This window comes from Haliotis rufescens, unplaced genomic scaffold (genome assembly GCF_023055435.1).
Source record: "Haliotis rufescens isolate VD_foot unplaced genomic scaffold, xgHalRufe1.0.p SCAF_13, whole genome shotgun sequence".
Taxonomy (NCBI): domain Eukaryota; kingdom Metazoa; phylum Mollusca; class Gastropoda; order Lepetellida; family Haliotidae; genus Haliotis; species Haliotis rufescens.
In genome coordinates this window covers 8,538,639-8,565,886 of record NW_025963813.1, presented here as the reverse complement: position 1 = coordinate 8,565,886, position 27,248 = coordinate 8,538,639, and the positions used below count along the sequence as shown (strand labels likewise).

General features: G+C 40.3%; 1 protein-coding gene across 1 annotated transcript; it reads left to right on the top strand.

The window, feature by feature from the left end:
* The first annotated feature begins 909 nt into the window (after window positions 1-909).
* Window positions 910-26,982, top strand: LOC124149280 (pleckstrin homology domain-containing family M member 2-like). Its single transcript, XM_048394142.1, has 16 exons — window positions 910-1,068; window positions 8,589-8,698; window positions 9,276-9,385; window positions 10,063-10,187; window positions 11,274-11,336; window positions 11,880-12,017; window positions 13,208-14,442; window positions 15,663-15,732; window positions 16,158-16,313; window positions 17,683-17,771; window positions 19,731-19,863; window positions 21,597-21,757; window positions 22,623-22,851; window positions 23,613-23,786; window positions 25,108-25,227; window positions 26,309-26,982. The coding sequence occupies exons 1-16, from the start codon at window positions 997-999 to the stop codon at window positions 26,402-26,404; spliced, it is 3,081 nt and encodes a 1,026-aa protein (XP_048250099.1). The 5' UTR covers window positions 910-996; the 3' UTR covers window positions 26,405-26,982.
* Window positions 26,983-27,248: the final 266 nt, after the last annotated feature.

Sequence of the window (27,248 nt, the reverse complement as noted above, 5' to 3'; positions counted from 1 at the left end):
TACAGGTAGAAAGCTATGTATTGGGCGCTTCACTGCAGATTTCCAGATAATATGCGTATTGTTGTTTTGGGATCTGGGCCATCCGCACCCCTCGTACTAAATCAACTGGATGACTCACACCCCGAAAAGCGAATCCGTTTCTTACGAAAATATATATGATTTTGAAACATTAATAGTTTCTATTCTTACTTGTAGCAATGACCCGGTAATGATGTGTGACACTGGGGATGTTGTGATCTAAGCTTGGGATGGAAATCCAGGCCTGATGTGGTGAATGTATTACATGTTATGTAATATTGCGTCGCGGCACATCAAGAGGAATGGTCAGTCGTGATGCAAAAAGTCATCGATAGAAGGATTATCCAATGATACGGTAATTGATTAATCAATGTTAATTTGTCACAAGTAAGTGTTTATATGTGTAGGTTTACTCAAGCAGACGGAATATACCTGTATCTGGTCGAAATGTGCCTATGTGAAAACAACACCGTCCAAAGAATCGGGTTCAGGTCGAAATCTAACTAAAAACAACAACAGTCAATTATATTTAGGTATCTTGCTTTTGATAAAACTTGTTTGTTTGTCATTTGGTAGTAGCAGTACTAATCTGGAACTTGATTTTTTTAACCTATTTCTTTTCGACCACCTAGATTAAATTTTACGCCAAAGATTTTGTTAACCAACTTTTAAAAAAATAAAAGGCGTTATAACCAATACACACATATCACCTTTGAGTAAAAAAACCTACAAACTCATTAATTAATGGTTAGTAGTTAATAATAAGTTTACAAATTCTGCGATTCTTTCAAAACAGGCAAATTGATTTAAACGAAAGGACAAAACACTTTTATCGTCAACAGAGGGCGCTTACAATATTACACGATTATTACAAGTTGTAAGGAGAACTCGATTTAAATGTCATCTGCAAGGAAAACATCAATGGACGATATATGACATCAGACATGAATTAACGTAACATAACAGCTGAGTTTGACAATGTCCAGCCCATCAGATCGGATGAGGTTGAAGGATAGGATCATTTCAAACATTGCGAAAGCAATCAAAGCTGTAAGTATCGTACATCGCAGTTGTGTCAAAGGTGATATGTCTGTTGACTGTTGCTGAATCATAATGATTTCTCGTGCATATCACATGACCAGCCAAAGGACGAGAAAAATATTGTGTCATCTGGCTAATTATTTACTCATGAAGAAAATGTAATTATTCCACACGCTTTACTGTGTATTGAACATGATTTTATATGATTAATACTTAATTTCAACCAACAAGTGTTAATGCATTGTTCCGTTTAAAATCCTTTATATTTTGACAAGTTGAGACTTAAGGTACGTTGTTTCCAGGAACTATTTTAACTGGAAGTATTGGTAAATAAAATCTCTGTCTTTAGATCTCAACCTCGTTATTGGGCCTAATCCTTTTCTGTAGTAGTATATTCACGCAGAATACTGATGACTTTTGTGTATGATTACTGTTATGATCACTGATCAGATCTGCATTCTTACTCAACATGTTCATTCAGAGGTTATGATTCTTTCTGATGATTGTTACCTGGATCATTTGCATTATGCAGAATTCCCATTTCTAGAGTAATGCATGACACGAACTGGTTTGGCCATATATGACCTTGACTTACTGCATTAGGTGGCCTATACAGCTAAAAAAAAAGATGACCTAGTCATTTGTAACACTGAGCCTCTCTCATTATCATCATCATAATGGTTAGTTTTGACACAGTTTAAGTCAAAGATAGCATGCAGGGGTGTATCTGCACCTGCTCAAGGCCGGTATTTGTCTCCAAGTCTGCAGCAAATGTCAAAGAAATTCAAAATTCATGTTATAACTTATGACAATATTTATGGCTTTGAAAACATAACCTGTTTTTCATTGATAACCAGTGATAACAGGACCAATAAACATGATAATGAAGAAGAGGTTTTAATGCTTAGTTTTTGATATTAGATTAAACATGTTGAATGCAATCTCAAGTACAAATTTAAACATGTTAAAATAATGCTTAATTTAAAGAAAGAAAAAGAACTTTTGGCCTACCTTTAGAATACAGTACCACAAACTTTTCAAACACGTGATCATACCCTATGACGTAATTTGTAGTATTTTGGTGCCAGTCACACCGGCGCAACAATGCCCAGTGACGTCAGGGGTCATCGAGTGTGCATAAGCTCCTCCTAGTGATCTATCATCTCTACACGCAATGCCATTGAATATGCCCTGCGGTGTTGAGAGTTTTGAGTATTTGTTTACTAATTATAGCCTGCAGTGGCGCATTTTAGAGCAAGCGCTAGTTTACGAAACCATTTTTATTTTTTATATATTTTTTATTTCGTTTTTCTCGTAATTTAAGTGGATAAAATGGTTATAAATGGGAACTAATATACAATGATATACATATATTATTTTTTCGGTTCATTAATTTTCATTATTATGCACAAGAATGCAGTTTATTAGGGATATTATATTGGCGCTGAACACATCCGAATGTCGCCAGTTTTAGGATAGGTTACCCCGAACTCTCAATCCTTAGCCCTTGGATCCCTTTTACGATCAATCACCCCCTTTACGATCATTAGGGTTAGGAACCCGTTTAGTGGCTATTAGATTACCCGAAGTCTATCCTTAACACTTGGATCCCCTTTACGATCAATCACCCCTTTACGATCATTAGGGTTAGGTACTTGATTAGTGGCTATTATAGATTATAAAGCGGCTCCTAATATTCTTCACACAAAAACGTCGAGTAAAAAAGATGAAATGGTTTTGTGTCGAATATTTTGGCTACTGGAAACTGTCGTGGAACATTCACACAAGCCACTTTCACCGGCTACATTTTTTCAGTACTGATTCAAAAGCGAACTCACCGTTGTATCGTCACTAGTCATGCTTATTCCTCCATTGTTCCTTACTATTATCCACATCATCCTTACAGTGTTCCCTACCACACTTTTCTATCACAAAAATCACCCGACGAATTATTAAAAACCATATCATTCATGCGTACTCGCAAGTTCGACGTCTGACGCCTGGAGCCGTTTTCAGTTCGCGGCATATCGGCTCATTCCCCACCAATCGGTATCTTGTAGATTACGGAATGGGACAAGTGTGCCAAATGGCATCGGGATCATTCGTAAGTGTCTAAAGTTGCGAGACACCATGCCTATCCGTAACCTTCGTAAGTGTTCGTCACCTATTGGACCCTTTTCGTTCAGTTCCGTAACGTCATAGCATGACTAGGTAAATTTGCACTAAGTTTAACAGTGTGGACGTAGCTCAGTCGGTTAGCTGTCAGGCTAACAATCTGAAGGTCACGGGTTCGAGTCCGACGGATTCTCACACAAAACTGGTTGCTTGTCTTGAGACATGTGACCTACGGCAGAGATCGTCCTCACGAGAAGTTGTGGTACTGTATTCTAAAGGTGCTCCGAACTTTTAAAACAATGCCAGTTTAGAAAAAGTAACTGTTTTTTACCTAAATTGCCCTGCCAGGGGCACTTAGCTCAGAATCCTTGCTTGATAAGTCCTTGTTACATGTGTGCACCTAATTATCATGTAATATCACATAAAACATGTAAAACAATGTAAAATTTATTATGAATAGATGTGTACATTCAATTCTTAGCAAAGCCTAAAACCAAATGAAGGAAAAACTATCAAAGAAATATAACGTAAAATAACTTTATGGTTGAAATTAAGTAGAAAAAAACATTAGAAGGTTAAAAACTGAATTAAATGTAAGCATTAAATGCCCCCAGTTTCAACTTTTAACTGAGAGTTACAAATAGAAAGTTTTCTTTGTTTATATGTTATTGAGGTAGTTGCAGCTAAGGAACCGGAAGGCTAGCAAGAATGATTCAAGTTGTTCAAACAACACTTTAGTGGTTTTCGAACTCTTTATTGTATGAGGTAATCGTGTTGGTTTCACACAAGGAACTTACTTCAATGTCAAGGCTGGAAATAATCATTGAACAATGGAGCATGGTCTTCCTTGAATAACTTTATATTAATTGTGAAACATGAAACTAGACACAAGCACAGTTACAATATTAGATCAAACATTGTTTCCATAGTGATACTAAATGGAAACAACCCACAAAGTATTTATAGTTTAATATTTTTGTCATTTAGAGCATTGAAGTTATATTATACTTAATACTTATTTATTAATAAATTTATTATTAAAGTTTATTTTGAATAACTACCATTGAAGGTTTTCTAACCATGCTAAGGCCACAAATGGGAAAATTAACATTCTGAGTTTGCTCTTTTTGTTATCCTGCCAATGAAAGCTGATTGGATTGTACATGAAAAATATTTCAAAACAAGAACCCACTGAAGTTGACAAATATTAAACATGAGAGTTTAATCATGTTAATGAGGATGCATCATGTACAAAAGTATTCTTGCTTGATTCGTCAGGTTTGCACTGGTTAAAACAAATTGCTTTGCTTTTTATTTTCCCCATCTACTGAAAGGTAATGTCCTGTAAAAAATCCATAAAGCAAATATTAAAGAAAGTGTGGCCTAACAGTAACTGTTGTTATGGTTTAAGCATTATTGCAAAACATAAGTTCATTTTTAATGCTGATGATAATACACCCACAAGCATTTGCAGCAAAAGTGGAGAAGAATACCCACCATGGGGTCAATCAGAGTTTTGAAGACTCTTCAGTAGTTTCATATAAAATATCGCTTGCACAATCCGGGAACAACACCTTGTGAAACAGCTTCTGCCAAAAAGATATTTATCAGTCATCAGTAATATTGAACAATGCTGAATAAGGAACATTAAGTAGAGAACTTTATACATTACTTTTCATATCATTTGCAGTAGAACTTTCTCAGACTTTGCAATTAAAGAAAAAAGAGTGTCATCTGTTTTGATTTCTCCGCCATTTTGTGTACATGCATGTGTGACATAATTTCAAAGCAGTTGGACGATAACTAAAATAACAAAAAAACTCTCATTTAAGTTATTAGTATATATCATTATATACAGAAAGTCAGGCGGTGGGGTAGCCTAGTGGTTAAAGCGTTGGCTCGTCATGTCGAAGACCCGGGTTTGATTCCCCACATGGCTACAAAGTGAGAAGCCCATTTCTGGTGTCCTTCGTTGTGATATTGCTGGAATTTTGCTTAAAGCTGTGTTAAACAATACTCACTCACTGTACAGAAGGTACCTTACATTTATGAAGAAAAAATAACATACATTGCAAATATAAGCTCATGTTATTATTTTTCCTGGTGTATTTTTATGAAAGTGTACAGCTATGCTGTAATCATACTTACTTCAAAACTAATTATTACCACATGGACTGCCTCCATGGTTTAGGGGATAGAGTGTTTCCTGAGAGAGCTGAAGGTCAGTTACGATCCCCTGTCCGCATCATACCAGAAGACGTCACTAGATGGTACTAGTTGTCCTGTCTGATGTTCGGCACAAAGGGGATAAAACAAGGACTGGTTGGCTTGTTGTCAGTATTACTATGACTGACTTAACTGAAAGATATGAGTGAGTGTGAGTGAGTGAGTTGGGTTTAACAACGCTTTGAACAGTATTCCAGTTATATCACGGCGTGTCAGCTTAATGTGGGAGGAAGGCCTCAAGTGATGCAGGTCTCAGACGATTACCACTTCGGTGAAACCCACGAGCACGGGTATGGTGCTGACAAACCTAGAAACATAAACGGGGCCAACCGGGATTGGAACCCACAGACAGACACATTCACACACTTTCTATTTGGACCTGGGCTTTGGACCAGTGACTAAACATGCTGACGTCATAGTCTGCCTGTGAAGTTTGTTGTTATGCCGTTATGAAAGCAGCAGAATATGGAATGACACTTTGTTCGAGTGACAACCATGACTCAAGCAGGAATATGATGATGATTTCAGGAAGTGAATCAAATTCAGCAAACTTCCCCATATAACCTACTGTTCATAGCAAACTTCCCCATATAACCTACTGTTCACAGCAAACTTCCCCATATAACCTACTGTTCACAGCAAACTTCTCCATATAACCTACTGTTCATAGCCAACTGCCCCATATAACCTACTGTTCACAGCAAACTTCTCCATATAACCTACTGTTCACAGCAAACTTCCCCATATAACCTACTGTTCATAGCAAACTTCCCCATATAACCTACTGTTCACAGCAAACTTCCTCATATAACCTACTGTTCAAAGCAAACTATCCCATATAACCTACTGTTCATAGCAAACTTCCCCATATAACCTACTGTTCATAGCAAACTTCCCCATATAACCTACTGTTCATAGCAAACTTCCCTAAATAAAACCTACTGTTCACAGTAAACTTCACCATATAACCTACTGTTCATAGCAAACTTCCCCATATAACCTACTGTTCACAGCAAACTTCCCCATATAACCTACTGTTCACAGCAAACTTCCCCATATAACCTACTGTCATAGCAAACTTCCCCATATAACCTACTGTTCACAGCTAACTTCCCCATATAACCTACTGTTCATCATGTTCATAGCAAACTTCCCCATATAACCTACTGTTCACAGCAAACTTCCCCATATAACCTACTGTTCACAGCAAACTTCCCCATGTAACCTACTGTTCACAGCAAACTTCCCCATATAACCTACTGTTCACAGCAAACTTCCCCATATAACTTACTGTTCACAGCAAACTTCCCCATATAACCAAGCATACATGTGTCAAGACAAGCGTCCCCACGGCTGTAGATGGTAATCTAAAAATGTACTCAAAATTATCATTGTCCTGTTTTTAATCAGGGTATGTTTGTTTTGATGAGTAGTGTAGCAGGATTTGTCCAGGTGTGTGCATGTTTCATTTATTGGGTCCTTGAAAAGTACCTGAAGTTAATGTGAATGGGAATAGTGTAAATGGTCTTTTTTCAAAAACATGCAGAAATTTCAATTCAAGGGATAAATTGAAATGGGTAAGTCATGTATGAGTACTGACTGTTCAGATTTTCGTCATTTTTGCCCATCATTTGAACTCTTATTGTGATTATCAGATTCTCTGGAACCACCAGCAGCTCGTGCACATAGCACTTGTTAGCATTTAGATCAGAAGCTTTGAACATTTGACCACTTTCTAAATGGCATTGTGTGTTCATAGCTTTCGGCTATGGGAGCCGTTCCAATTTACACTTGTCAGAGGGGTACACAAAGTATGTGATCTAGACTACTGGTTGTCGGACGTCATTTTTGTAGAGGCTTCGGTGGCTGAGTGGGTTAGATCGCTGACTTTGTGTGCTGGCGATTAGGTGCCTCACTCTGGCAAGTGTGGGTTCGAATCCCGGACGGGACTCAACCTAAAAAAAGTACGAGAATCTGTACTTTACAAAGAAAGTGTTATCTCAAATATAACATTTGTTACATTTGACCACTTTCTAAATGGCATTGTGTGTTCATAGCTTTCGGCCATGGGAGCCAGGCCAATTTACACCTGTCAGAGGGGTGCACAAAGTACGTGATCTAGACAACCAGTTGTCGGACTTCATTTTTGTGGAGGCTTCGGTGGATTAGATCGCTGACTTTGTGTGCTTGTGATTAGGTGCCTCACTCTGGCAAGTGTGTGTTCGAATCCACACAAAAATAGTACGAGAAGCTGTACTTTACTAAGAAAGTGTTATCCCAAATATAGCATCTGTTACATTTGACCACTTTCTGAATGGCATTGTGTATTCATCTGTTAAAATGTTTTGCATCTTTTGATATGATGAAGCCAGGGGATTGAACCACGGACCTTCCTCTCTCTGGGCAGATGATCACAGGGATGGTTTAGATACATAAGATGTTTGAATTGCAGAAAAGTGTGTTGTTCAAAATGGCAACTGTAGCATCATGTATAGATGTCAAATTTAAGAATATCAGATGCAAACAATTGGAAAGTCTACTTCATCTGTACTTGAAACCGCGGTAAATGTGTGTGAGAAGTAATTGTACTGCAATTGCTTGTACACACCTGTGGGTGAGAAACCCATGTGAGATAACTGGGATGAAACATGTGAGATCAAATTCCAGGTCCCTGGCTTAGGGTCAGGTTAGGACTACTTCCCTGATTGTAATCGACTGATAAGTTCCTTGTGCTTCAGTCAGATTCACCTTTGTCTGCACTGAAAATTTAAAAATTATGCTTTGATGCTATCTCGTTTGTATCATCATCATTGCCGTGATAATCCAGAGATATGGCTGAGTAGTCAGCAGTATGCTGGATGACGTCACTCATGACAGTTGTTATGTATTAATGCGCCACTGCGATCATGAGAATAGACAAAATATACATTGATTTGATGCTAAAAGGTGTGATTTTAGGTGTGTTAGACACAGATGACTGCACTTGTGTCTGTCATGTACCATTTATCTTACAACTCCTTGTTTCAAAACATATCTAACTCGCTTTTGCTCGATAGATATGTTCTGAAATAACTCGTAAGATAAATGGTATATGGCAGACATACATGTAGTAATTTCTGTGTTTGCAGCATGTGAGAATCCCCGACGCTGACAGCATGTTTAAATCTCTGTCTCTCCATTGGCTGCAGATTCAGGAGTACCAGTTTTATAGTGGACAGGAAAGCAGTATCCTCCTGACTAACTCTGATTGGCAGTGTCACAAGCTATGCGAGCATCTGGATCACGCTCTCCTGCATGGGTAAGAAAAACTTATCATAGATTTTATTGGTCATGGAGCCATTGGTTTCCTTGTTATCATTCACGTTGGGTATTGATAGTTTTCTTTGGGTCATCAATATTATTTTGCTCTCTGGGGTTCACATGTTGTGATGTCACAATAAAATGACATCACTAATGGCTCTGCTACTGAAGCTGTTAGAAGTACTTTTAACACTTAAGACACTGCTTATTACTGTCTACAAACTGAAAAAGTTGGAAGAATGATGTTGGATGATAAATAAAATCTCACCCTCTTGTCTTTTGATATCAGCAAGCCTCAGAGTTTTTCAACTTTAATTATCTCATGTTGAAATATTTGATATCAAAAGACTCTCGGGTGAGATTCTCTATTTCTCAAACTAACAATATGAATAATGAAAATTATGTGAGTATAGTTGAGAAATACATATTCAGCAAAACAGAATTGGGTGTGTCGTGTTTGTCAACATGTTTAAAAACAAATGTAATTATGAAATGTGCAGCTATTACTCATGGCAGTGCAGTGAACCGAAGGACATGACTAGGCGGCTACTGACTCACCAGTCTCATGTTTCTAGGTTGCGCCATGTGACCCATGGGTACTGGAGGATGGTGAACGAGTTCACCAGAAAAAATGCCATAAAGGATATTGAGAGAATCCAGAATATTACCACGGATCTGGGAAGAGGTAAAATGTTTTAATATTTCACTTATTTAGTTTTGATATTATCTTTCTCAATTTATCTGCGACAGACGTTGCCGTGTTTATCCTGTTGGTTTAATGTTAATTCATGGACATAGGTGGCGCTGTGTCTGAGGCACTGCAATGTGCCATAGTTGCTGGGGTTTTGAATCCATGATGAACCTTGACACATTCGTCGCCACTCGCCCATTTCCATAACCTGCAAGAAGACTCATCCCCCTATCGATGAATGTTATGTGGGAAAATATGACTAACCAATCAGAATCCGTGTATGATTTCAAGTTCTTCGTCAAAGAATCCCTCAGAATTTTTTTTTGATTTATCATATATCTTACATCTAAAAATATACCCCAAACACAGTTAAATGTGGTCAATCATACTGTATAATTCTGCATGTCCCGATGTGCTTTAAATTGCATCTAAAATATATATAATATTTGGGGAAATATATGTGAACCATTACGCAACGAGTTGACAATAATTTTAGGTATGCCCGTTTGCGCTAAGACAGAACCCGGTCGCAAAAATGGCCATGAGAGGGGCACAAGTCGCTATTCCGCTTGTCCTGGAATAACACGAGTTCGTCACGAATGACCTTGACAATGACCCTTCTTTATTAACTATACAACGTAACTATGGTAACATCCATCTTTGTGTCATAGGGAGGGCATGGATCTTCATGGCTCTGAATGAAAACCTCTTGGAGAGTTATCTCAAATGTATCGCAGACAACTCCAAGTTTGTCAAGAAGTTCTACGTAAAGGAAGCACTTGTTCTTGACGATCAGGTATGTTTAATACCTAATATTGACCCAATATCATATGTGACATTATTCATGAATATTCAGTGTGGGATGACTGAGATATCAACAGGCACTCACAGTGAACCCTGAGTGAAATTTGAGCACCAGTCTAAATGATTCTAAAACGATTTAGCATTTTTGCTAAACCATCTCGACTTGGAAATTTCAATTTTAGTCAAAGAGGACTGCAACAGAACAACAATATACCTTTGCTAGTTCACCCATTTAGCATCTTCCCGAGGCGGACGCTCCTGAGGCAAGACAGTTAACTGACTATAAAAGTCCAGTTTCCACCCTTGCCGAACTAGGCTGGTATTATGGAGTTACATTTTGGCTGGACTAACGAGTCTATGCATAGTCCAATCAAAATTGCGCTCCAAAATCAAAATCTGGTTCGGAAACTGCCATGCAGATTTCGGTCGATTAGAGAATTTGCAAAGTATGTGCACCGCTAACTCGTTGTCAACAGATATTTTCTAAATCTTTTCATGTTTTTAATCAAGGTGCTCACGTGATTTGATGCACACCGTGATGTAAGGCTCATTTTATCACAATATAGATCATGATTATTGATCAGATCGTCTTGACGGGGCGCCACCGTTTGAAGCAAATGCTTGTTTGAAGCAAATGCAAGTGATATGAGAGGTGGAATCTGATTGGTCCATAGGAGAGGCATAGAACTCGTAATAGCCACTGATGGCGCTATGATCGAGCCCAGGAATTCCAGCCTAGTTCGGCAAGGGTGGAAACTGGACTTTTAAAGTAAATAAACTCTCTTGCCTCAGGAAGATGCCCATTTAGCAATGTTTAGGTGTGGAGGCCATGGCACTTAGAAACAACTATAACAATATTAGAATTTCCACATTATGATAGCATGGCTTTATTATTTGCATTCCGAGCCTCCCATCTATATTCGTTATCAAGATACAGAAATCAAATATTCTAGTCTGAATGCCTTGCGAACTTGCACCGGGATTTTAGATGCTTCAATGCTGATCACCTGACATTACTTCCTATCGTATCAGAGTAAAAGATCTGATTTTTGTAAGATTGATGTTCCTGTTATTTCAGAGAATGAATCTACTGCTGACCTTGACATCTGGACTTGAGATGGTCTGTTTTCAAATGGAATGTGTAAGTACTGGATATAAGCAATGATGAGATACGATAGTTTATATGTGGAAAATTTGCACAAGATATAAAACTGTGGACCATGATGTATCCCTTATCTTTTGTAATGAGACTCTTATATCTAAATATGTACCCAGTAATCAGATGTTTTTCACTTACCTTCTTTCTTGGAAATTGGCTATTGCCCAATGCAATCTTGATGCAGATGCAGTTTTGCCTCAGCATCTCCACTACTTCAGCGCTAAAAGACATCAACTGATGATACTTCTTGTTACCCTGCCTGGTGCTTGTCTTTAAGGGGATTAAACAAGGACTGGTCACTTGGAGTCAGTATACTGTATCTGAGCGAGGTGTTCATTTTAAACTGCGTCATGTTGTCCAAGTGGACAAGCGCTATAAAACCAGCATTAGTCTGGACTGGTACAAGCAGACGCACACGCACCCAAGCATTTTGCTATGTAAGTGCAATAATCTAGAATGTGACTTTAAACTCCATTTCACCTGACCTCGACCGTACTTCATCGTGATCTGTGTTTGTCTTCACAGGATGTGCCATACCTGGACCTAAGCACGTACCCACCACGTAGTCGCTCTCTGTCCAGGGAGAAGTCTCAAGAGGAAGATAAAGTGTCCCTTCACAGCATGGAGAGTATTGCATCTCGGAGGAGCGTCTCAGGGGTTGAGGTGAGTGTTTCACTGAGAAGTGTCTGAGTTGAGGCTAGCGACTCTCGGAGAAGTGTTCTCCGGGGATGTGGAGAGAGTTTTCTGAGTAGAGCCTCATTTGAGGTCTTTGTATCTTGAGAAGCTTCTCGGGTTGATGTGAGCATCTGTCAAATAATTGTGTTGGGTTGAGGTGAGTTATGCTTTGAGAAGAGCTTTGGTTAAGGTGGGTGTCTCTCTGAGAAGAGCCTCAGTTGAGGTGGGTGTCCCTGAGAAGAGCTTCAGTTGAGGTTGGTGTCTCTGAGAAGAGCCTCAGTTGAGGTGGGTGTCTCTGAGAAGAGCTTTGGTTAAGGTGGGTGTCTCTCTGAGAAGAGCCTCAGTTGAGGTGGGTGTCTCTGAGAAGAGCCTCGGTTGAGGTGGGTGTCTCTGAGAAGAGCCTCAGTTGAGGTGGGTGCCTCTGAGAAGAGCCTCAGTTGAGGTGGGTGTCTATCTGAGAAGAGCCTCAGTTGAGGTGGGTGTCTCTGAGAAGAGCCTCAGTTGAGGTGGGTGTCTCTCTGAGAAGAGCCTCAGTTGAGGTGGGTGTCTCTCTGAGAAGAGCTTCAGTTGAGGTGGCTGTCTCTCTGAGAAGAACCTCAGTTGAGGTGGGTGTCCCTGAGAAGAGCTTCAGTTGAGGTGGGTGTCTCTGAGAAGAGCCTCAGTTGAGGTGGGTGTCTCTGAGAAGAGCTTTGGTTAAGGTGGGTGTCTCTGAGAAGAGCCTCAGTTGATGTGGTTGTCTCTCTGAGAAGAGCCTCAGTTGAAGTGGGTGTCTCTGAGAAGAGCCTCAGTTGAGGTGGCTGTCTCTGAGAAGAGCCTCAGTTGAGACGGGTGTCTCTCTGAGAAGAGCCTCAGTTGAGGTGGGTGTCTCTCTGAGAGGAGCTTTAGTTGAGGTGGGTGTCTCTCTGAGAAGAGCTTCAGTTGAAGCTGGTGTCTCTCTGAGAAGAGCCTCAGTTGAGGTGGGTGTCTCTAAGAGAAGAGCTTCAGCTGAGGTGGGTGTCTCTCTGAGAAGAGCCTCAGTTGAAGTGGGTGTCTTGAAGCAACTTGGGGTGAGGTCAGCATCTCTTTGAGTTAAAACTTTCACAGGATCAGTAGTTTTAGGTCCAGTAACCTAGAGACATTTCAAGTATTAGGACATTACAGACTAAAGTATTTGAGGTCAACAACATTTTGTATTTCAGATGCTTGCTTCCACTCCTGAATCTAATAAGGTCTTGACAGACAGTGATTCCGGCAGCATCACCAGCTTTGAAACAAATGGGGTCATGGAAAGCTCAGTTGCAGGGTCACTTTCTTTAGACTCCGGATGCCATGTTGACACCAACAGCATTATGTCGAAACAAATATGCCCCTCAACAACAGACAACGTGTCAACGTCTAGTCATGGGTCAGGGTCTGAAGTTGAGCCACGATTTCGTAGAATTGAGACGATAATTAGTGTTGAAGAGGACATTGATCAAATTGAAACAGAGCTGAAGGTCATAAGGGTCAAATCAAAAGGTCAAAAGCTGAAGGGAAAGAAATCGAAACGTTCTTCAAAAGTTGTTGAAATTCCTGCCATGAAGGAAGAAGTGGGTAGGATCCCCATGGAGATATCTCAGTCACCAAATATTGAGTTTGTTGAAGCTTCCATTCTTAGTTCTTTCAAAGATGTGTTCAACAGTCATAATGATGACGAGTTTTCAGAACCTGATCCAGCTAGATCAAACATGAATACAGAAGCTTCACGTCAAAGAACGCGGTCTCCAGGAGACGGACATGAGGATGTTCGTATTGTCAAGGAGACAACACCGACGGAACAATCAATGGGAGATAATTATAGTCAGTGTGATCATGTAGGTAACAGAGTTGTCTCCCCTGCAGGTGCAAATCATAAGCCTGTGACATCAAAATCAGAAGTCATTCCAAATCAAGAAAATCATTCATCAGTTCAACTCCGTGATAACAGTGAAGAGTCTGTGTCAGAAAATTGTGACTTTGCACATAGTAAGCGTAAGATTGATTCAGACGTTAGCTTTGAAGAAGCAGCTCTTTATCGAGAGAGTAAAAATTATAAAAAACATCATCAGTTGGCAGAAAATGGTCTTGACAATGCGAAATTGGAACCAACAGGGTCCTTGGACAGTGCAATTGTATTTTCATCAGACTCAGTCCAAAATAAGGAACGAGACAGGCCGAGTACCAGTGAAAAATACTTTGTGGGTTTTCACGAAGATGAGGATTTTTACAAAGTGAGGAGGGTGGAAGAGGTTAGTAATTCAGAAACCGATTATTCCGCAAAGAGGCAGGACTATGTGGACTTCATTGTCGGGGATTCAGATGAACTAAAAGGGGATGAAGTGACAGAAAGTGAGCTGGAGTCGTCAACAGTGGGACTGGATGACCTGGAGTGTGAAGAGAAGGACTACAGTATTGAGTAAGATGAAGGTTCCTTCTTAATGACATTCTCTGATTAGCATTCAAAGTTGATATAAGTAATCAATAACAATAGGGGCCTGTGTATGATGTTCTTGATCAATCCTACCATTCTCTCGATTTTCTATGTCTAGATTTCACTGATTTAAGAGGGAATTTGAGTCAGTTGATTGTGATTCAAACAATTCTTTGCTGTTGTCAGTCATCTCCTTGCAAGTTATATAATTAAGATTATCGTATAAAAGTCCAGTAGCAAAGGCACTAAATACAACATCTGCACTGAAAATGGGCATCACACGTCAAGCTTAATTTTCCTTTGGATGCTGATTTCAGTGAATCATAGTATATATGCCATTTAAATCTGATTCAAACTCATCACAATCACATCTCAGTTTTCTCTACCACAACACAAAGATCTGAGGGCATCCCATTTCTGGTCGTATCAAAACGACCTTTCCCGAACATCAACTGATCAATGATATGACTAACAAGAAGTCAGCATTTGACAATCAGACTTCCATTACAGACCACGCTTTGAAAAATATTTTGGCAAAGTTCTCACTTTCAAAATTTGGAAACTAAACATATAAAAATTCTGGGATGTCTAATAAATGGGATGAGATTGTATGGCAGTATTTCCCATGGGGTATGGAAAGTCTCTTACATTTGAAATGTTTTTCCCATTGAAGCGAAATATCGACGATGATTTTGACAGAATCAGTTGTACAGCGGTAACTGTCATTTGGAATTCTCCCATGTAAAAACATTCTGACTTTCCAGATGTGGTAAGCAACACTCTGATGAAATGTCATTCTGTCGTCACCCGTAATGGGATGTCCTCAGATCTTTGCTTCGCAGTAGCAAGAACAAAGATGATGATAAATGAGATTGCATCTGATTCAGTCAGAATTGTTGATGAGTCATGGTGTGGTTGCTCACAGAACCTGGGAGAAACATACATGGCATATTGATAAAACTGTTCGAGAGAAATTGAAACTGTGTTTACTTTCTCGTGGGTATGAAAGGTTGGTTAGCCTAGTGATTGCTTATCATCCTTGAAGACCTAAGTTTGAAAGCTCACAAGGGTAGAATTTGTGAAACCCATTCTGGCGTGCACCCAAGGTGGTGTGCCTCAGGTGCTGCTGAAAGCTTTGTAAAACAGAGTTCTCTCTCTTTGTCTGTCTAGTAGGTAGTATGTATGTTTCCTGTGTGTGTTTGCAGGCTGGATAACAACACCCTGCTGTGTCTCATGTTGGACGTCTTCTCACATCAAGATGAACAGTTTGGAAAGGTATATTCTGCGAACTCACTGGCTAGACACTCAATCGGTTCCAGTCAACTTCTCGCCTTATCATTGCTAATGTTTAGTAACTAGCTAATATTGTCACAAAAATGAAAAATGAATCAGTGATATTGAGGCGACAAATGGTATTTTTTCATACATTTGTCCAGGACTTTCTTCTGTATCATTAACCAATTTTTACCAAAAAAATGAGGACATGTTGGATGATAATTTGCCAGTGTACAGTCCTCGGACATAGACCAATCTGAAGCCCTGTGTATTAAGTGAGGAACTAATATATTTATTGATGAAATCGATCTGTATTTTAAAATCACATAGATAGAGATGAAAAAGACTTGTTTGTGTCTTCTGTACATAGTACACAGCTATGATTTCGCAGTTTCCCTGAGGCATTACATTTCATTTCTGTGTAGATGTTCTGCACTAGTCAAGGCCACACAGAAGGAGAGCTGAAGAGGATATTTCTGCTGGTGTCGGACCGAGCCATGTATCTACTTCACCAGCGAGAATGCGACCACAAGTTCATCAAGGACAAAGACATTCCCTTCAAGGACATCGACTTTTTAGCTGTACGAGAATTCACTGATCTTATGAGTGAGTGAGTTGGGTTTAACGCCGCTTTTAACAGTATTCCAGTTATGTCACGGCGTGTCAGCTTAATGTGGGAGGAAAGCCTGAAGTGATGCAGGTCTCAGACGTTTACCACTTCGGTGAAACCCACGATCACGGATATGGTGCTGACAAACCTAGAAACATAATCGGGGATTCGAAACCACAATCATAGCTTTTTGGCATGCCCAAGGGACGCAACTCTGCACATCGAATCACTGCACCTTAGATGGCTGGGCCATCCATGCCCCATAATCTTATGATTTATGCCTATTAAGATCTGGTTCAACACAACTTGGCCTTGCGATCGCAGGATTTGCTAAATGTCACTGCACGTTCTTGCAAAAGTATAATTTTAAGATGGGATTCATCTGACACATATGCAAGCTGACACTCATTGTTATGTCATGGATGACCTATTTTATTGAATGCAATTTTCAAGGGTACATATAATATTTCCGATATATAAACATCTGTCATTAAACGCAAAGAGGAATAAGAAGTTATAAAAGCAGAATCCCACTGAAAAAATCACCCGTTCTATTTTACAACAGATCATACCTGTGGCGATTCCAGGTACGACTACAGGTCCCCATCAACCCATTGTTGTAAGAGACGACAAATTGGATCAGGTGATCAGACTCGATGACTTGGCTGATTACATGTCATCATATCCCAATTGCGTTGTTCGATTCTGATATGTCAATTGAATTGTCCTGGTCGGACTTGATTATGTACAGGCCATACAAAAGCTGGAATATTTCTGAGTTGGTGTTAAACAACAAACAAATTAAATTAAAGTGAAACATTCCACAGTTTGACTGACTGTTTTGTGTGCATATCTGCGAATGTTGGAAATATGCAGGGAATGCACGGAACATACTGTTTGTTTGTTGCTTCACTCAGCAATATTCCAGCTATATGATGTCGATCTGTTAATAATCGAGTCTGGACCAGACAATCCAGTGATTATCATCATGAGCATTGATCTAGGTAGTTGGGATACGAAGACATACAACCAAGTCAGCGAGTCTGACCACCTGATTCCGTTAGTCTCCTCTTATGGGGGATGGTCATCTCTTATGGCAAGCATGGGTTGCTGAAGACATTTTCTCTACCCAGATTTCATAGGTCGGAATATACTGATGCATGTTATTATTGTGAGGTAGTTTCCCCAAAGATTTTTTTTTTTTATGTCTCAACCTTTGAGGTAACTCTGAATGTGATAAAAAAAATGGCAGAATTATTTCACCTAAAATCTGTGTGTGGTAAGGAAGGTGTCATGTTATTGAAGACTACAGATGATGAATGTTTATTTGCATCCAACAGCTCAGTGTCAACAACCAGATTATCAACATCGTGTGCACAAATCGACGGAAACAATTCTGGCTTACAACAGGAAATGAAACTCTCACATGGTACGTGGAGATTTGTCTTTTGTCACCCGCTTGAGAATTCACTGTACTGCAGTGAATAACGTACAGAAACACTATGTTCCGCTAATTGTATCTGAGACATGTATCCCTGTCATAAACGTATGGAACATGTGAAAGACTTTGGCCAAAAACATACATACATCTATTTACTACCAAGAGGGCAAACATAATCAGGGTTCAACAAAATCATATGTGCCGTAGGGCCATATCACAAGACAACAGTGTATTGTTTCCGTCATCGGGACGTCCTTGTTGAAGTCATTTAAATCTTGTGATGTGAGTTCGGAATGATGTCACACTAGAAACGACATCATAGCTGAAGAGTGTTGATGTCATTCCACAAATTGTGTTTCCGCTGCTGTTGCGACTTGCTGTCTTTAGAGGTTAACACTAAAATTTGTCTCTGTATGTAGACATCTTCTTCGGTAATAAATAGAACATGTTATTCATGTTCATGTCGTATTATTTTTATGACACTTGTGCCTAAATTCCAGTATTTACCTCGCTGTCGCTCGGGAAATACCGGAATTTAGACACTCATCTCGTAAACATGGTATAACAAGAACACTAATATAATATCCTCTATATACCTCTAGCTTTGACCAGCATGTGAACAGAAACAAAACAGTTATCTGAAACAGCATTTTAAGCAGAATTATTTTTTAAATGGCTACTCACTGGTTTTAAAATACCCAATAGACTGGACCCAAGGAATAAAAATATTTCAGATACCATCCTATTTTCATGTTCATACATTTTCAAATTTACTCTTTCCTGCCGCCTAACCTGGGAAACATTGCTGTTGACAATGTATTCTTGGAGTTATGTCCCTTTGGCATAATGCGTTCAAGCTCCTGACAGTGACACCTCTCCCGGATCTCTCTATACAATGACTGAAATACCTCACTCAGTTCATAGTATCACTGCCAGTCAACAAGTCAACTCATCACTGTGTTTGGCAGCCTGCAATGTAGAATGAAGTTGAACTTGCCACAACTGATACTGAATGTCATGGGCTTAGTTGTTCTGTTTGTTCGTCAACCGGAACCCTTATTCCAGTTAACAGGTAACCAGTGTGATGAGAATCTTACTGAGATATCTGGTGATTTTCAGGTAGTCTGCAATCTCGAACACCGATATTGTAAAACTAACAAACATAAAGTCATCTAGAAAGACGTAATTACATGTATTATTACATGTATTTTTTGTCAGTTGACACTTTACTGAAGTTTTTGAGACACATACATTACATATCAGGCTACATTTTAGGTTTGAAGGAAAATTGTCAAGATTATAAATGACTGGAGTGAGTGAGTGAGTTGGGTTTAACGCCGCTTTTAACAGTATTCCAGTTATAACACGGCGTGTCAGCTTGATGTGGGAGGAAAGCCTGAAGTGATGAAGGGGTGGTCGGGTAGCCTAGTGGTTAAAGCGTTCGCTCGTCACGCCGAAGATCCGGGTTCGATTCCCGACATGGGTACAATGTGTGAAGCCCATTTCTGGTGTCCCCCGCCGTGATATTGCTGGATTATTGCTAAAAGCGGCGTAAAATCAAACTCACTCACTCACTGAAGTGATGTAGGTCTAAGAAATTTACCACTTCGGTGAAACCCATGAGCACGGGTATGGTGCTGACAAACCTAGAAACATAATCAGGGCGAACCGAGATTCGAACCCACAATCATATGTTTCTGGTGTGCCAAAGGGACGCAACTCTGCACAGCGAAACGCGCGCCTTAGACGACTGGGCCACCCGTGCCCCCATAAATGACTGGAAGGGAAATGCAGATCTCTCATATGGAAGCTAGTATTGAGACCTGTAGTACCTCACTGAATGTGATGACACGTTTCTTCTTCATTAAAAATCGGACACTTTAGTTCATAAAAATAATTAAGATATTTTTTGCTTTTGGTTAAATGTTTCATTCATGCTTGTTTCAGTGCCATCACCAGCTATATTTCATCAGCAATGGAGAACTGCGAGTTCCCCATCCCCAAACTGACTGTGTTGACCGACGCTACTACACAGAAGATATGCATGAAGAAATATGCTGCCGTTGATGCCAGGATTGAGGTATGAATGCTGCTGAAGTTATGGTGTAAAAGGGGGACTAGAGACTCAGGCTGGGCAAGTCCAAATGTATTACTTGGGTACCCGACCCCCTGTCACCCAGATACCCGATGTCAGTCTCAAGTTGGCTGTAAAATGTCCAATTTGTTTTACAAGAGCCCTGGCAAAAACTACCTACATACACACATAAAATGATATCATCATTCATACTCCCTGGTGTACTGGGAGGGTCCACTGTGTCAGGGTGGTTGTCTTGTCTCTGTGTTATTGTTACAGCCTGGAGATGTATGTGTCGAGGGCTACTCCCTGGTGTACTGGGAGGGCTACTCCCTGGTGTACTGGGAGGGTCCACTGTGTCAGGGTGGTTGTCTTGTCTCTGTGTTATCGTTACAGCCTGGAGATGTGTGTGTGGAGGGCTACTCCCTGGTGTACTGGGAGGGCTACTCCCTGGTGTACTGGGAGGGTCCACTGTGTCAGGGTGGTTGTCTTGTCTCTGTGTTATTGTTACAGCCTGCAGATGTGTGTGTGGAGGGCTACTCCCTGGTGTACTGGGAGGGTCCACTGTGTCAGGGTGGTTGTCTTGTCTCTGTGTTATTGTCGGTCTCAAGTTGGCTGTAAAATGTCCAATTTGTTTTACAAGAGCCCTGGCAAAAACTACGTACATACACGCATAAAATGATATCATCATTCATACAGGGTGGTTGTCTTGTCTCTGTGTTATTGTTACAGCCTGGAGATGTGTGTGTGGAGGGCTACTCCCTGGTGTACTGGGAGGGCTACTCCCTGGTGTACTGGGAGGGTCCACTGTGTCAGGGTGGTTGTCTTGTCTGTGTGTTATTGTTACAGCCTGGAGATGTGTGTGTGGAGGGCTACTCCCTGGTGTACTGGGAGGGCTACTTCCTGGTGTACTGGGGGGGGCTACTCCCTGGTGTACTGGGGGGGGCTACTCCCTGGTGGACTGGGAGGGTCCACTGTGTCAGGGTGGTTGTCTAGTCTCTGTGTTATTGTTACAGCCTGGAGATGTATGTGTGGAGGGCTACTCCCTGGTGTACTGGGAGGGTCCACTGTGTCAGGGTGGTTGTCTAGTCTCTGTGTTATTGTTACAGCCTGGAGATGTATGTGTGGAGGGCTACTCCCTGGTGTACTGGGAGGGTCCACTGTGTGAGGGTGGTTGTCTAGTCTCTGTGTTATTGTTACAGCCTGGAGATGTGTGTGTGGAGGGCTACTCCCTGGTGTACTGGGAGGGCTACTCCCTGGTGTACTGGGAGGGTCCACTGTGTCAGGGTGGTTGTCTAGTCTCTGTGTTATTGTTACAGCCTGGAGATGTGTGTGTGGAGGGCTACTCCCTGGTGTACTGGGAGGGCTACTTCCTGGTGTACTGGGAGGGTCCACTGTGTCAGGGTGGTTGTCTAGTCTCTGTGTTATTGTTACAGCCTGGAGATGTATGTGTGGAGGGCTACTCCCTGGTGTACTGGGAGGGTCCACTGTGTCAGGGTGGTTGTCTTGTCTCTGTGTTATTGTTACAGCCTGGAGATGTATGTGTGGAGGGCTACTCCCTGGTGTACTGGGAGGGCTACTCCCTGGTGTACTGGGAGGGTCCACTGTGTCAGGGTGGTTGTCTAGTCTCTGTGTTATTGTTACAGCCTGGAGATGTATGTGTGGAGGGCTACTCCCTGGTGTACTGGGAGGGTCCACTGTGTCAGGGTGGTTGTCTAGTCTCTGTGTTATTGTTACAGCCTGGAGATGTGTGTGTGGAGGGCTACTCCCTGGTGTACTGGGAGGACCCCCACTCACAGTCAGCCAAGATGGAGCATGCAAACAGGGAAGGAACATTGCTGTTCAAGTCTACTGACCATGGGAAAGGACATATATGGAAGCCTGTTTATGTCATTCTCAGGTTTGTCTTAGTTTCAGTTAGTATTTATGAATCCCACAGTTAATGACAAGAGACAATGACCAATGTTGGAAATTCTTTGGTTGTAAGCTTCTTGGAAACAGACATAGAAATCCAGTTTTCTTTAAAAGTCTAAAGTGGTTCTTGCGTAAGAAGATAAAGGAGAAAGTATGATAAGAGCTGTCTTTGGCTCCCTGGAAATGTCAAATGTTAATGTAATGTAAAACTGTGCAATCAAGTGAAAAACTTCTGGCATGTTCATCATAGGACCTCCAGCCTTTTGTCTTTCTATCATTTGCAAGTTTTGGACTTTATCAAGAACAGAAGTATGGCTAATATGATTGATTAGTAAAAATGTTTGAAGATCAATTTAAATTTAGCGAGTTGATAAGCAAGCTGAATGTTTTACGAAATGTTTCATCTTCCTTACCAGCATCTGTGAAATTTTAGCTTTGATCAAAGATTTACTCATGTAATATTAGAAAAAAGAACTTTTTCTGAAAACTTCTCAAAATAAATTGTTTGATAGGCATTACTTAGAAGTTGATGGATGACAAAGACTGGCTTGCTTGACAACGGTGTAAGGATCTGTACCGAAACATCGCTTTTTTCAGTATTAAAGAAGATTTATCCATAAAAACGTGTCTACCTTGTCAAATTAGCCTCACCTCTGCATTTGGTCTTTTTGTCCAAATTGCAAATGATGAAAAGAACAATTCTTTTCTATATACAATCAGCGGCTTCGGATAGCCTCGTGTTAAAAGTGTTTGCTGGCCACACTGAAGTCCTGTGTTCGATTTCCCCACACATATAATCATGATATTTTCATAAGAGGTGTTAGAATGTCCTAAGTTGCTGCTTCTTTCAGAGACGGGATGCTGTGTGTGTTTGAAGACAAGAACAGCAAGCCGCAGTGCTTCTTGAGGCTGGGAGGGGAGCAGTGTGTGGGTTGTAGGCGAAGCACGGACAGCGATCGCGAACACTGTATCGAGGTCATCAAGTCAGATGGAGGACTCTGGCAGTTTTCTGCAGCCAATCACATCGAGGTCTCTGACTGGCTGCAGTGTCTATGCAAAGCTGTGTCGGAGGGAAGTCAGGTATGTGTGAGGGAACCTACTGACAGTGTAGTAGGGAAGATCAGCTTCTTTATTACAATTGAAGCAACAGTTTTTCATTACCTGTCTGCGTCAGGATCTGATCTCAATAGGTGAACCGCGAGAGAACTTTAACTGCCCGGTCTGAACAAAGGCTGCATCAATTGTTGAGCTAATCAGCTGCTGATTCTAGAATGATTCGGCCACAACAAAAACGTATAGACGTCTTTGGCCACAACAATACTTGATGGTGCTGCTAATAATTTCTACTTTCAGAACTTGTCGTTTTAGTTAGCTTTTGAGATACTGCTTGCTCATACCGAGAATTTAGAAACCTTGATGTTGATTGGCCGATTATAATGTTCCACTGATGTGACCAATGTCCTCAGATGTTCATGCAGACAGGCATTGTATCGCAGTAAAAGATCTGAATTTGATGAGATCGAATATTTTCATGAAGGGTCTATTCATGTATTTCTAATGTATCTTTATCCGATAACACTGACACAGACTGAAAGTAATCCCGACGTAAAGAGTTAATCATTTGAGTTGAATTTAATGAGTAATGTATTATAAAGATAGTTTAACTTTAACCCTTTACATTGCTCTGAACAGCAGAATTATTTCTGTATATCTTTTTTTGTTACCTGAAGAGTTATGTTTTTTGTTTTCATCATGTTTGTGAGTGGTGCAGTAATGTCAGTTATATATCCATGTTGTTTGATGGGAAAGTCCCTAAGAATTTTTATGTACTTGTGTTTCAGAGCACTGGGGACAGTTGGAGTTACCTCCCCTGCTGTTCTGTGTTGACCCATCAGAAGCTGCTGATGTGTCACGAGGACGTCCAGACAAGCTTCTTCCGCACGCTGGGCAGTGCCAACATGGAGGAGGTCACAGGGATCACCATTGATGCTGAAGTCAAGAACTACTGTATACTGGTACGATTGATTGTTGTCAATGCACAATCCATGAAGTAGGATTTGTTTGGTTTGTTTGTTTGTTGTTTAAAGCTGTACTTGGCAATATGCCAGCTATATGACAGCAGTCTGTACATAATCTAGTCTGGACCAGACGATCCAGTGATTGAAATCATAAACATAGATCTACACATTTGGGATACAATGACAAGCATCAACCAAGTCAGCAAGCCTGACCACCCTATCCCGTTAGTCGTCCCTTACGACAAGCATAGTCGCATTTTACGGCAAGCATGGGTTGCTGAAGACCTATTCTACCCCGGATCTTCACGGGTAACCCCAAAGTAGGAGGGGGATACAGGAATGGATGCTGTCCGTCCATCCATCTGTCACATTTCGCACTGGAGCAAAACTCAGAAACCATTTAATATTTTATTGTTACAGGAGTTTAATTTTGACATTCGTGTGATGCAGGAGTTTATTGATGATATTTGTGATGCAGGAGTTTATTGATGATATTTGTGATGCAGGAGTTTATTGATGATATTTGTGATACAGGAGTTTATTGATGATATTTGTGATACAGGAGTTTATTGATGATATTTGTGATGCCAGAGTTTATTGATGATATTTGTGATGCAGGAGTTTATTGATGATATTTGTGATACAGGAGCTTATTGATGATATTTGTGACGCAGGAGTTTATTGATGATATTTGTGATGCTGGAGTTTATTGATGATATTTGTGATGCAGGAGTTTATTGATGATATTTGTGATGCAGGAGTTTATTGATGATATTTGTGATGCAGGAGTTTATTGATGATATTTGTGATGCCAGAGTTTATTGATGATATTTGTGATGCAGGAGTTTATTGATGATATTTGTGATGTAGATGTTTATTGATGATATTTGTGATACAGGAGTTTATTGATGATATTTGTGATGCAGGAGTTTATTGATGATATTTGTGATGCAGGAGTTTTTTGATGATGTTTGTGATGCAGGAGTTTATTGATGATATTTGTGATGCCAGAGTTTATTGATGATATTTGTGATACAGGAGTTTATTGATGATATTTGTGATGCCAGAGTTTATTGATGATATTTGTGATACAGGAGTTTATTGATGATATTTGTGATGCCAGAGTTTATTGATGATATTTGTGATACAGGAGTTTATTGATGATATTTGTGATGTAGGCGTTTATTGATGATATTTGTGATGCAGGAGTTTATTGATGATATTTGTGATGCAGGAGTTTATTGATGATATTTGTGATGCAGGAGTTTATTGATGATATTTGTGATGCAGGAGTTTATTGATGATATTTGTGATGCAGGAGTTCGAGTCCCAGGAGGCTAGGGTGAGCAGTGTGCAGTGGGTGCTGTACTTCAACTCCGGCTCGGAGATGATCCGCTTCACCAAGGCCATGTCCAAATGCTGGGAGCAACAGTTCCAGGTATACAAACAATACACACTGTCCGCATGTCATGTATGTTGGACATGTTTTTAAGGTCAACATCAACGGGATGGGCCTGAACCAACATTGTTTTAAGGGTTTTTGCAGGGCTACGAGTCTACAGTGAGTAACTGGTACACATCTGCCATCTGTCCTGGGACTCATTATGGTCTGTTGCCCACATATGCAGTGTGGTCATCAGTTTAAAGTGTGAAACAGCTGTACAAACCTTTAATTAAACTCGTAATCAATTCTTCTTACTTTGTTTTGTGAAAAAAATATATACGTGCAGCGTTAGCAACTAACATTCCACTAGTCCTTCAATGATAACATGTTCCAAATCCCTTAAGATGGTAAATTCCCACTTGTCCTTATGATACCGTAACTATTTGGCAGTTTCGCAAGGACCACAAGACAAGTGCCAATTTCTAATGCTGTTACGTGTATATACTTTTGGAAAGTGTCAAAATGAGAAACAGGGTTGACAATAGTACTCAGTATTGGATATTGGTGAGCATTATCAGAATATAATATTTGAAAGAAAAGTCTAATCTTGTATTATGGCTCATGCATTTATCTGAGGCACCTCAATACACTGCACAGAGTTGCCTCCCTTAGATGTGCCAGTAACTGGTGGTGAAGGAAGCGGGTCCTAGTTTTGCAATTATGACCTATAATCAGCATAATGGTACTTGTTGTTACCTTGCCTGGCACTTGGCATTAAGGGGATACATCTGGTCGGCTCAGAGTCGGTATTTTGTGTCTGTGTTGGGTATCCATATTAAACTGCGGCATGGTATTAACACGCATGCACATTGCCTAGTGGTTAAAGTGTTAGATCATTATGCCAAAACTCCGGTTTGATTCCCCACATGGGTACAGTTTGTGAAGCCCATTACTGGTGGTCCCTGCCGTGATATTGCAGGATTATTGTGGCGTAAAACAATACTCACTCACTAACTTAAAAACATTTCACCTCACCTTAAAGCAAATTATCAAGGCTCCCTCACTCTGTCCGGATTATCATGAATTACCACCAATAATTTATGGATACCTCTTCAATTTGACCATATTGTTTCAGATTGAAATCCCCATCAACCAGATAGATGATGCTCCCCTCCAGACCAGATGCCAGGAAACAGCTCGCCACGTCGTGGGACTCTACACGTTGAAGTAACTTACCAGACTCACCACATGTACCCAGACTCACCCAGGCTTAAGGAATACACTTCTAGTTATATGCAGTTATGATATTGACAATATAATTCAGAAATTAGGTGTTGACAACTCCAATATCTGTCTCGTATCTTCATCTTGTGTTTGCAGTCTTGTGATTAATCATCAATTATGAGAGAAAAGATTGTTTCACATATGCTTTGGATTGCAAGTTTTGTATGATTCAGCTTCAGTGTGAGTGGTCAAGAATGTTGTAAAAATGCAGCATCTGTGCGTATCTTGATCTGTGTTTGTGGTCTCCATTGGTGAAGCTATTTAAATAGAATAATGTTTAACTGAAGCTTAACTCTTACGCACGTGACTATTTCTTGTGAGAATGGAAGGCATATCTACCAGTGTTCTCTGATAGTATTCCATTTTGAAAAGTTGTCATTATTACGAATTTCAAGTATTTTCGTTATGACATGAAGCTTAAAGTTATTTCTAAATGAAAGGGAACAACATTCATGGAAAGTTAGGCTTCGACAAATATATTTTGTTCTGTCAGTGACGAATCTCTCAGACAAATCACTGGCGCCAGAGTAGATGCCTGATTTGAATATTAAGTTTGGACATTTGATTCTCAAATGGTCTGCCGATTTCAGTCCTTTCTGTTGATTGTAAACAGTGGAAACCAGTGGGACGTCCTAGATTTGAAATTACTGGTCCTGAGTAATGTTTGCTGGCATTTGTTGAATTGATCGGAACTTTAGTGAAACTCATCATGGTGAACTTGAACATATGATTCTGGGAGCAGTGGCCTCTTTTGTTGGTCGCTGATCGTAGGGAGATGTGGAAGCAGCTCA